This window comes from Pollachius pollachius, assembly GCF_949987615.1.
Source record: "Pollachius pollachius genome assembly, chromosome: 9".
Classification (NCBI taxonomy): Eukaryota; Metazoa; Chordata; class Actinopteri; order Gadiformes; family Gadidae; genus Pollachius; species Pollachius pollachius.
In genome coordinates, this window is record NC_136942.1 from 10,115,680 (window position 1) to 10,128,179 (window position 12,500).

Sequence of the window (12,500 nt, forward strand, 5' to 3'; positions counted from 1 at the left end):
ATCGGCAAACAGCAGCAAAACATATGAAACCCATTCATTCTGCACACACACAAACACACAAACACGCACACACACATAAACACATGTAAACAAACACAGTGTGTTTCTGTGTGTGTGTCTCTGGCACAACAAAAGAGGGGATGAGAGGGAGATGTAGGGAGTGAGAGGGAGAGAGTTTTAATACGATTATTCTCCATTCAGTTTTGTATCTTATTGAACTTCTTGTGCTTCGACTAGGTCAACGTACGTCTCAATGCCAACAAAGCCCTTATGGCTCTTTTCCAACAATGGGTGCGGGTCGGTTCAGTATGCAAAGGAGCGGTACGGGTCGCGTTTCCAGCGCCAAAAGTGGGCGTGGTCTGGACTGAGCCGTGATAAGCCATACTCATCTTGCAGTACTCCTCCGTTGGGGTACTGAGACGTCGGAAAGGATGCCAACAAGTTCGAGCGACCCACGCCATCCATTGATTGGTCGACAGAATCGTCACTTCTGCGCGACAGAGGGATTATAAAAAACAAACACAGTAGCCGCAAGGTATTTCTGGACAACGGCGAAAAACTTTATTTATCGAAGAAAATGCTGCGCAAAAGTTGGACGTCCTTCTTGGACGTCCAACACTGTTGCTCTGTGTTCATTGTGTCGTGTTCTTCTTATCCTTGGATTTATTAGCAGGCTACACTGTGTCGGGCTGCTATAAGGTCACGATGCTGACGTAGCTGCCGCGGCTATCGCCATCCGGCTTAAACCCCGCCCTACCATAAGGGTACTGTCGGCGGTGGAAACGCAAGCCGTAACTGAGCGGGGCTATACCGCACATTCACTACTGGGCTGAGGCACGCTGGGCCGAAGCGTACCCGCCGGTGGAAACACACCATTAGACTGTGGACCAGAGAGAGAGAGACAAACCCAGGGAGAGACAAACCCAGGAGAGACAGATCCAGGGTGAGCAGGGCTGCCTGGGTTCTGCAGAGCCGCTACCCCGAGTCATCCTGATGACGCACTCAGAGAGCAGTGTGAGTCATCTGAGGCTGCCGCATCCTGCTCCCCTTCCAAACGCCTACTGGTTCCTCCTCCACCCCCCTCCTGCCGCATCCTGCTCCCCTTCCAAACGCCTACTGGTTCCTCCTCCACCCCCCTCCTGCCGCATCCTGCTCCCCTTCCAAACGCCTACTGGTTCCCCCTCCACCCTCCTTCTGCTCCCCCTCCACCTCCATCCTCCTCCACCCCCCTCCTGCTGCCCCTCCACCTCCAGCCTCCTCCACCCTCCTCCTGCTCCCCCTCCACCTCCAGCCTCCTCCACCCTCCTACTGCTCCCCCTCCACCCTCCTACTGCTCCCCCTCCACCCTCCTACTGCTCCCCCTCCACCTCCAGCCTCCTCCACCCTCCTCCTGCTCCCCCTCCACCTCCAGCCTCCTCCACCCTCCTACTGCTCCCCCTCCACCTCCATCCTCCTCCACCCCCCTACTGCTCCCCCTCCACCTCCATCCTCCTCCACCCTCCTACTGCTCCCCCTCCACCCTCCTACTGCTCCCCCTCCACCCTCCTACTGCTCCCCCTCCACCTCCATCCTCCTCCACCCCCCTCCTGCTGCCCCTCCACCTCCAGCCTCCTCCACCCTCCTCCTGCTCCCCCTCCACCTCCAGCCTCCTCCACCCTCCTACTGCTCCCCCTCCACCCTCCTACTGCTCCCCCTCCACCCTCCTACTGCTCCCCCTCCACCTCCAGCCTCCTCCACCCTCCTCCTGCTCCCCCTCCACCTCCAGCCTCCTCCACCCTCCTACTGCTCCCCCTCCACCTCCATCCTCCTCCACCCCCCTACTGCTCCCCCTCCACCTCCATCCTCCTCCACCCTCCTACTGCTCCCCCTCCACCCTCCTACTGCTCCCTCTCCACCTACATCCCCCTCCACCCTCCTACTGCTCCCCCTCCACCTCCATCCTCCTCCACCCTCCTACTGCTCCCCCTCCACCATCCTACTGCTCCCCCTCCACCTACATCCTCCTCCACCCCCCTACTGCTCCCCCTCCACCTCCATCCTCCTCCACCCCCCTACTGCTCCCCCTCCACCCTCCTATTGCTCCCCCTCTACCCTCCTCCTGCTCCCCCTCCACCCTCCTACTGCTCCCCCTCCACCTCCATCCTCCTCCACCCTCCTACTGCTCCCCCTCCACCCTCCTACTGCTCCCCCTCCACCTACATCCTCCTCCACCCCCCTACTGCTCCCCCTCCACCTCCATCCTCCTCCACCCCCCTACTGCTAAGTCAGGGCTGATGGTCGAAGACATACGGTCCCTCTTATGGTGCTGGAGGTACAGAGAGCGTTTAGAGGAGTTAAAGAGAGGCTTGAACCTATATGGTTCTTACAGTAGGCTGGTGATTATTTTAGCTATTTCAGGATACATGCAGCTCTCAATCTCTCCCTCTTTTGCCTGCACAGCACTCTCCCTCTATTTCTCTCTCTCTCTCTCTCTCTCTCTCTCTTTTGATGTCTCCCTTCCTTTTCCTTGTTTTTAAGATTCTTCCATGAACGTGAACGTGTCCACAAACACAGACACACACACAAACACACATCCACACAGGTACACACACGTACAAACACACAATCAGTGACAGGCAGGCATGTTTGAAAGGCAATGGCTGACATCAAGAAGAGATGCAGCTTATCTCCTGTAAACCACAGGCAGTGCTGCGTCTCAAACTCTTCAAACACCATCAGCAGCTTGGTGTTATATCTGTTACACAGCAGAACCCTCCAAAAATGACCCAATTTATCTTCTTTCCCTCTATCCCCTTCTCTCTCTCTCTCTCTCTCTCTCTCTCTTCCTCTCTCGTTCTCTCCACGCTCTCTCTCCCCCCTCTCTCTATCCCCCTCTCTCTCACTCCATCCTGCTTTCTCTCCAGGAGAGTGGCTTTGAAGTTTTGCTTAGAGGGAGAGAGAAAGGGAGAGATAGAGAGAGAGTGGGGGATATATAGCAAAGTGAAAGAGAAAGGGAAAGAGGGAGGGAGAGAGAGAAAGAGATAAAGAGGTACAGGGAGAGATAGAGAAAGCGGGAGATAGATAGTAAAGTGAGAGAGAAAGGGAAAGAGGGAGAGAGAGAGAGAGAGAGATAAAGAGGTAGAGGGAGAGATAGAGAGAGAGCAGGAGATATATAGTAAAGTGAGAGAGAAAGGGAAAGAGGGAGAGAGAGATATAAAGAAGTAGAGGGAGAGATAGAGAGAGAGAGCAAGAAATGGAGAGATTTAAGAGAGAGCGAAAGGAAGAAGAGTCAAGTGAGAAAGAGAGAGCAGTACAGAGAAAGAGAGCACAACAGAGAGAGGAATAGAGAACACGAGAGAGAGAGAGATAGAGAGTCCCAGAGAGAGAGAGAGTAAGTTAGCCAGACTAATTAGTGGTGTTGGTGGCAGCAGAGGAAGCCACCGGCTCCGAGGCCCAGAGGAGCCAGAGGAGCAGCAGCCAAACAAGCCTCCTGCTGCCGCCGTGTGCTGAGGAAGAGGAGGAGAGAGGAGGAGACCAGTGGAGAGAGGAGGACGGAGGAGGAGACCGGAGGAGAGAGGAGAGAGGAGGAGACCAGTGGAGAGAGGAGGATGGAGGAGGAGACCGGAGGAGAGAGGAGGATGGAGGAGGAGACCGGAGGAGAGAGGAGAAGAGTGGAGAGAGGAGGAGATAGGAGAAGTGAGGAGGAAAGAGGAGGAGACAAAACGAGAGAGGAGGAGACCAGAGGAGACCGGAGGAGACCAGAGGAGACCAGAGATGAGAGGAGAGAGGAGAGAGGAGGAGAGAGGAGAGAGAAGGAGAGAGGAGAGAGAAGGAGACCAGAGGAGAGGAGGAGAGAGGAGGAGACCAGAGGAGAGTGGAGGAGAAGAGAGGAGAGAGGAGAGAGGAGGAGAGAGGAGGAGACAGAAGGTGAGAGGTAGAGACCAGAGGAGAGAGGAGGAGACAAGAGGAGAAGGGAAGAGACCGGGGGAGATGGGAGGAGAGAGGAGGAGACCACTCTGCCGCACCACACTGGGGGACAATTTGGAGAATTATATGTAAACAATGAGGGAGGTCATGATGTGCATGCACCCCAAATTTTTGAGAAGGGAGATAACAGCGAGAGATCCATGAGGAGGAGGTGTTCAGTACAGCATCTTTGTCTTCATCGTTATCATCATCATAACGTCACTACCATCCTCATCATTATCACATCGTCATCCTGATCGCCGTTATCATCATCATCCGAGAGAGAGAGAGAGAGAGAGAGAGAGAGAGAGAGAGAGAGGGAGAGTGACAGACAGAGCCAGACAGACAGACGGATGGAGCGAGAGACAGAGAGATAGAAACAGAGACAAAGACAGAAACAGAGGGAGAGTGAGTGAGTCTGTGTGTGTGTGTGAGCTTGTATGTGCATGCATGTGTGAGTGCGTGTGTATGTGCATGCGTGCCTGCCTGCCTGCGTGTGAGGGTATTGTCAGGAGCTGTCATACACACACCTCGCTGGGTAGCTGGATCCCCTCCTAACGGCCCCACGGGGACCGGGGGTCATTAGCATATTAAAGGTGACATTTGGCAGCCGGCCCCCCTTACAGGCATGTGCAGAGCGGCCCATCGCTTAGACACCGAGGCACCGAGACAGCCCCATGCTCGGCGTGTAAGAAACACAGGTGCATGAATACGCATGTTGAGAAGCTACTGGGTTTCCCCTGCGCGCATACAAGCACACACACATACACACACACTCACGCACGCACACACACACACACACACACACACACACACACACACACGCAAACACTCTCACTCGCTCTCTCAAACACATGCACACACTCACACACACACACACACACACACAGACATAAATAAAAACACACACACATAACCACATGCACACACACACGCACACAAACACACACACGTCAGTATACTGTGTTACTGGCCCAGTCCTCTCTCTCGCTCGTGTTCAGATGGTTGTCCGTGACAAAGACTCTCATGGCGGCAGTGGACAGGACTCACAGACGAGGAGGTTGGGCGAGAGATGGACGCACAGACGAACGAACACGCACACACACACATTAAGTACGAGGTGGTAAAACCAAGCCAGTAATTAGGAGGAAGAGTGTTGCTAGTTGAAATGCTCAGCCTTCACAAAAGCTGCCAGATGACTCTCCCCTCTCCCCTCTCCCCTCTCCCCTCTAGGCTGGCCAAGAGACCCGTGGCCAAGAGGAGGCGTGAGAGAGAGAGAGACAGAGAGACAGAGAGAGAGAGAGAGGCATCAGAGAGGTCTCCTCTCGTGTAGAGAGGAAGGCACGAGGTACGCTTGGACCAAAGAGAAGAATGAGGAAGGGAGAGACAGATGGATAGGAATATCGGACGGGTGGTCTTACCTTCATTAGTACTGACTCGCTGAGCTTCTCCCGGTTCACAATCTTTATGGCCACTTTCTGGCATGTGACACAGTGGACTCCCAGCTTGACCAGACCTGCAACACAAGAGGGAGGGGACCACAGTTTGAGGAGCAGTGCAGCACTCAGCTCACGCCCTGACAGGGACACCCAGGCCAAATACCACACTAACGAATACAGAAAGGGTTCTAATTGAGACACTGAATGAGTTGGATGTCTGTTTTGACAAGATATTCTTGAGCTATTCTTCCACCATACTTTGGATCTTTAAACTATAATCTTGAATCAGATTTTTGAGATGAGGCATGCACTCAGTTTACTTCAAGACATTTACATTCAATTCAGGGCATTTAGCAGATTTTTTTTATCCAAAGCGCCTTACAACCATTCAAACACAAATTCACACACCGACGGATGAATCATTTATGTAAGGCGACAGCCAGCTCATCGGAAGCAGTTACGGTGAGGTGCCTTGCTCAGGGACACCTTGACACTCAGCGGGGGGGGAGTTGGGGATCAAACTAGCAACCTTTCAGTTACAAGTCAACCTGCTCTGCCTCGCAGGCTACTGCCACCCTAAAGACATCCACAAATCCCACAATCAAACACACAAACAAACAAACAAACACCTAAAACAGCCAGTATAGTCCATAAAGAGACACTACTGTTGTGTGTCCTGCGTCGACCGGGCCCTAACGGCCCTAATGCTCTGTGCTTGGCGGAGATTTACGTCCAACCATAAAGTCATTTGTGTTAATAAAGTAAATAAAGGGAAGTTTCCCCCCTGAGCGGGAGGAGAGGAAGAAAGAGAGAGAGAGAAAGCAACGGCTCCCTGTTATAGAGCTTTACAAAGTACCCTCTCTGCTGTAAAAGCCCTGGTTAGCAGACACAGACCATAAGGCATAGTGTTAGCAGGTACAAGTACCCACATAAACCTGAAGGCAGGAATGGAACGGCCAGGGCAATGTTCTGCTTGTCTCTCTGCCAACAAGGTGTTCCCAAACAGGCCAACACCAAGGCTGGTGAGGGCCTTGGGTATCTCTGCCCCTCTCAACACATTCTCAGTCCCGTACTGAGGAGGATTTGTGACCGGGTTTGTGACTCGTTTTCAAGGTTTAACAAACGTCACACACAGTCTGTGACGTGGATGAAGAGTTTAGGAACTGTGTGGCATTGGCGCGATGGGCAATTTTTTGGGGAATAAAAAAGAACACGCACAAACACATACACGTTGTAATAGTAAACCAAAACACACACACAAACTCTCACACACACACACACACACACACACACACACACGCATGTTTGCATACGCACATTTTATTAGTGAACCAAAACACACACACAAAGTCACACAAACACATGCATGTTTGCATACACACAGTGTATTAAGTAACCAAAACACACAAACGCATATGGGCCCACACACATTCACTAACGTTATTTGTTAACTAAAACACACACATACACATTTCATTTCATTTTATTTGAAAATTAAATTGTTGATCTGTTGCCAAGGCTGCGAACAATCAGCCCATAAATAGCCCTCCAACGCCACCGCTAACGCTAACGCCACCGCGGGCACCGGGGGCAGGCCGCGGTCGTCAAACAGTCTTGGTACGGCTGCCAAGAGATCTCCAACACTTTGCTTTAACAAGTAAACTTCAACACCAGGCTCTCTGGTTAGATCCTAATCATTCACAATTTCATTTACATGAGGTCATTAAGCAGACGCTTTCATCCAAAGCGATTTAGAATAAGTACATTTTTCAGAAGACAGAGTAACAATATATCGCTGTCGGTGCAGTAAGGATGTTCATAGAACCATCACACCGTCACAATAGGTTAACCAATTCCCCGTATACAACAAAGATAGCTAGGATAAGACACTACACGTTGCCAAGTACTATTTTTAATTGTCAGGATGTACAACATACAATTAGTGTGTAAGAGTGGGTGTAGTAGGGTAAGGGGGAGGCTATGCAGAGTCTTTGTGGTCTCTGAACAAGTGAGTCTTGAGTCTTTTGCGGAGGCTGGTGAGCGACTCTGCGGTCCTGACGTCGGCAGGGAGCTCATTCCTCCAATCATGCCAGCGCACCGGGCTACCTCAGCAACAAGGCAGGACTTATCACAGCAGCACAGGGGTTTGTGTCTTGAGTCTAACTACTTTTTGTTATAATTTACACCAAAGCCATTCTGGAAGAACCCTCGACTCCAAGTTTGACGGACCATAAAGCCGACAGACTGTAAAGTATTTGCAAACGGTATAATCCAAATGTGACAGGAGCACATCGGGAAGGGCCGCCATGAACTGACAACAAACATGAGTTCTAACTTATGTTCATACCCTCGCTGCGCCCTGGGAATCAGACTACAGCGGCAGTCTCAGGGCTCCCGGGGAAAAGGAGTTTGATGAAATAATGAAAAAGATCTGAGGAAGAAGACAAGAGACGGGACCGACCGGGAGACTGACTTCCAAAGCCACGATTATCTGCTCCGCTAGTTCCCTGTCTCTCCATTGCTTGAGCCAAACGATCAGATAGACAGATGGAGAGACAGCAACATCTAGGGTAAGACGGTGTTACAACATTGAAGAGAGGGGGGATTAAAAGTGGGAGAGAGAGCGAAGTGACATGGAAAGTTGTCGGGCGAGAACCTGAAACAATAGTTAAAGAGGATTGGGGAGTAGGAGGTCAGGAAGAAAGAAACACAGAGGAACAGGGGGCGATTGAGAGACATGGAGAGAGAGAGAGAGAGAGAGAGAGAGAGAGAGAGAGAGAGAGAGAGAGAGAGAGAGAGAGAGAGAAACCCATCAGGGTTGTGATGCTAGGTATAAAATGAGGAAATGCATGTTGGCGTATTCACGGTAAAGACAATAAAGATAAAATATGTGACCTTGGGTGTTAATGAGTAGTTGGCTTCAACACCAAACTTGGCAAATGAAACTGCCAAAACATTACAGGTAGATATAAACAGAAACCCTCCCATACCATCAAACAACGCCGCCTGTTAGGTGTTTACGTTAGCGATAAAGTTTGACAGCACCCCTGACGTTAACGAGCATTAACACCCCCCAAATCAAACTCAATTAGTGCCGCTAGGTTTTTCATCACCGACAATGTCATCCAATCAGCACGAGCCATTTTAATAAGCCGGTCTCCGTGGCGATGGACCGGGAGGCTGACAGTCAGCCCGGGGTCGCTCCCCAGGAGCCAGTGAATCACGCCTCAGTCTTTAGGAGCGGAACGGTTGGGAAATTTTTTTGGGATCGTCGGATGAAATAATGGAATATTAAGCACATTATCTGCATATTGCATGACCCAATTATTTTGCGGATTCCTGCACAAACTGTACAGCGCTTTCCTCTTTTTAAATAGATTCCCATTTTAAACACATTATTTTGCTCTATTCTGTTCTACATATTGTGTTCCTATGGTAAACATCTCTATTTTATCAAAACTTTTCTACCTATACATATTGCTATTGTTATGCAGCAACAGAGACCAAGATAGATTTGTCTCTACGCGTTCGACTTTCTCCTGATTCTGAAATACTTCTCCTCTCAGCATTTCTGTATTCTGCTGCATTGAGTCAGTCGACCGCCCCTACCTCACTGTATCTTTATTATACTATTATAAACTCTGAAACTGACTAAATAACCCCAAATGTCCTATGTACTCTTCAATTAACAGACCTTTCGTTTGACACCTGTCCATCAGTGCATTCATAGCCAGAAACTGAATGACTTCAGAATACAGGTTCGGAGAAGAATTCAAATTTGATGAGATAAACATTTAACGAAGAGTCTTATGAGGCTGTGGCACGGGGCGTGAGCGCTCCCTCGACTCCAGGCATAAAGGGGACAGACGAGGGCTTCAACAGAGAGCCAGCTCCAGGCCGGGGCCGCTAAGCCTGGCGGCCTCCGCATTGCGCATCCCTGTGTCTACGAGGCGGGAAAGCCCTCCTGTACCAGCCTGAGGCTCTGAACCGTGTTGTGGAGAATCCCAGGGAGACCCCGGGACTTAGGACGAGATCCAGTCGGAGCTGAGTATCCATCCTGCGCTTTTACTTTGAAAGGGCGCTCCAGGCGTGTCCAAACACTGTTCTTTATCATCGCCAGCGAAAATAAATCCTTCACCACGGGTAGAAAACACATGAGATTACCGCCGCAGGTAGCAGCCGGCAAAGTGGGAGCGGGTTCATGTGTGTGTCAGTGTGCATGTGTGCATGTTTGGATGCGGGTGTGTTTGTGCATGTGTGTGCATGTGGGTGCCTGTGTGTGCGTGTGTGCCTGCGTATGTATGTGTGTGTGTATGTGTGTGCATGCGGGTGCATGTATGGGTATGTATGTGTGCGTGGGTATGTATGTGTTGATGTGTGTGTTTGCGGGGCTGAGTTCCTAGCTGGATCTGTACGAGGCGCTCTATGTGGGGCCGTCTTTGTGTCGGGAGCCACTGAATCCCTTAACCAGCAACTCCACGAGGTGATGAAGTACATTATATCAGCCCGGAGCACACAGCCATTCAAATGTCACGCACACACACTGGCATAACGTCAATGAACACAGACACATCCCAACACTCAAACATTGTGCACACACACACACACTCAAAGGTCCACACTGGGCTGGCCTCTAGTTTGCCACCTGATTGAATCAGCGGGCGTATCGATCGCTCCATCGCTGCCCTTTCTTAATCAATAGCGTGGCGGGCCCCGTCCTTCAGCACGCCGCCTGACTAATGACCCCAGGATCGCTCCAGGGCCCGGGGTCACCGTCCACGACCAGGGGCCTCCGGGCTGGCCCTCATTCCTTCTCTGTGCCTTTCTCAATTACACACGCACAAAAACACACACACACACAAACACACACACGCACCCACACACACACACAAACACATCCACACACATTTGGCGAAGGCACACACACAGAGTACACGATACACACACTCGAGCACACGTCACGCACACACACAGACATACATGCACACATGCGTGCACGAGCAAACACACACACACAGAGTACACAGCACACAAGCACGCACACACAAACTGCATACACATTTGGCGAAAGCATACATATACACACACAGATTACACAGTACACACACACGAACACACATACATACACACATGCATGCCCGAGCACACCCACACACAGAATATACAGTACACACACAATAACAGAGACAAACGCACACACACACACAAACGTACACACACATACACAGACAAACCCACGGTCCCACAGACACACACACATGATTAATGATGTGTTCAGAGCGACTGGGGGCCCCAGCAGAGCTCACAGGTCTTTACTGTACTGCTGCTGCGGCTCCATTCGGCCCCTGAGGGACCGTACAGAGAGAAGTGAACCAATGATGAATGAATGAATGAATGAAATAATGAATGAACGAATGAGGAAGAAATGCATGCAATAATGAATGAATTAAATAAATGATGCAAGAAAGAATGTTGCAACGTCCAGAATATTTCTGCATTAATGAAGGGAATAAAGCATGATAGAATGTATGGCTAAAACATAAAATCATCCATGAAAATAAGAATGAATCAAAGAAAGAAAGAGAGAACGTACAAAATGAGAACTCAATGGATAAAACTGTGAATTAATTAATTCATCAATGAAAGTAATCAAGACTTTATTAAGGTTCAATCGATCCTCCTTGGGGATGACTTCCTCTAACCTTACACACTGCTATACCCAACACGGTTCAAGTAGAGGAGAGACCCTGTGTGGACGTGGGGGAGTTCCCTCGTATCCGCTTCCTAAGGAAGGAGATGGCGGTAGAAACAGGTGTTATTCATCTCTCTGTCCGTCTCCACCGTTCAATTGACCCACGTGGAGGATGGAAGCAGAACCCTGGCTGAGAGCGATCGATCTGAGCTGATGAGACAGACACCACCTGATGGAGTCACAAAAACAAACACCCACACAAACACACCCACACACACACCTGTGTGTGTGTTCACACACAGCCGCTGGCTCTCACAGGAGAGGAAGGGAGAGGAGAGGAGAGGACAGGAGAGGAGAGGAGAGGGAGGAGAGAGGAGAGAAAAGAGAAGGAGAGGAGAGGAGAGGGAAAGGAAAGAGAGGCGAGGAGAAGAGAAGGGAGGAGAGAACAGGGGAGAGGAGAGGAGAGAGGAGGAAAGAGGAGAGAGAACTACAAAGAGTAGAGAAGTGAACAGAGAAGAAAACAGGAAGGGAAAGGAAAAGTTAAAAGGAAGTCTTTACCAGTGTACCACCACGCTCACTGTTCAATTGTCTCTTGGAGAAACCCTGTAAGCCATGACGAGCAGATGGTTGCAGCTTAGCTTAGCTTAGCCTCCTCTCCCCCAGGCGCTAGCTTTAAGAGGCTAGTTGCCCGCAGGCACCACTCTGCAAAACGTTCTCGTCCCTCAGTCCCATCTTCAAACACAACATCTGCTGGATACCTTCGTCCTGAGGCCTTCAGATCTTCAAATGATTCTCCTTCCACCCTTAACCCCAGACCGAGCCCCTGCAGTACAGCATAGGAAACCCCTCGGCCAACAGAAGGGACAGAAGTTCCTTTTTAATTTCCTTCATTTTCTGTATCTTTTGCTCAACCAAGTTGTACCAAACACAACACAACCAACACGGCTTGCAGGAGGGAAATCTCTGATTGGATGGTGGTTTAGATACATGAATTCAGATGGAACACCCCTGTTGCTTAATCATCTAATTAAGATGTGTAAGATGTGATGTCATTAAGAAGTCATTTATAGATCCCACACAGGAATTCTGGGGTTTCCCGAAATGAACTTCTCCTATTGTGTAAATAGAGAGAGAGAGAGAGAGAGAGAGAGAGAGAGAGAGAGAGAGAGAGAGAGAGAGAGAGAGAGAAAGAGACAGGGAAACAGGGAGCGAGAGACAGAGAGAAAGAGGAAAGACTGCAATTTAGCACGATTTTGAATTTAAACCAAAAGACGGAACTATGATTGACGATAAAGATGTATTCCCCAAACCAATTATGGGTGAGATGCCCTGATTGGTCAGCAATGAGCCGACATGAGTGATCTCTAATCTAAATTGGTTCATATAGGGGCCAAACGGATATTCTCACAGGGCGTTTCACCCAC

General features: G+C 50.2%; 1 protein-coding gene across 1 annotated transcript in view; it reads right to left on the bottom strand.

The window, feature by feature from the left end:
- brsk2a (BR serine/threonine kinase 2a) overlaps window positions 1-12,500 on the bottom strand; it is a 152,923-nt gene that overhangs the window by 65,988 nt on the left and 74,435 nt on the right. The window contains exon 2 of the mRNA XM_079743012.1: window positions 5,367-5,461. Within this exon, the coding sequence (XP_079599138.1) occupies window positions 5,367-5,461 (95 nt within the window). The remainder of the gene's footprint in view (window positions 1-5,366; window positions 5,462-12,500) is intronic.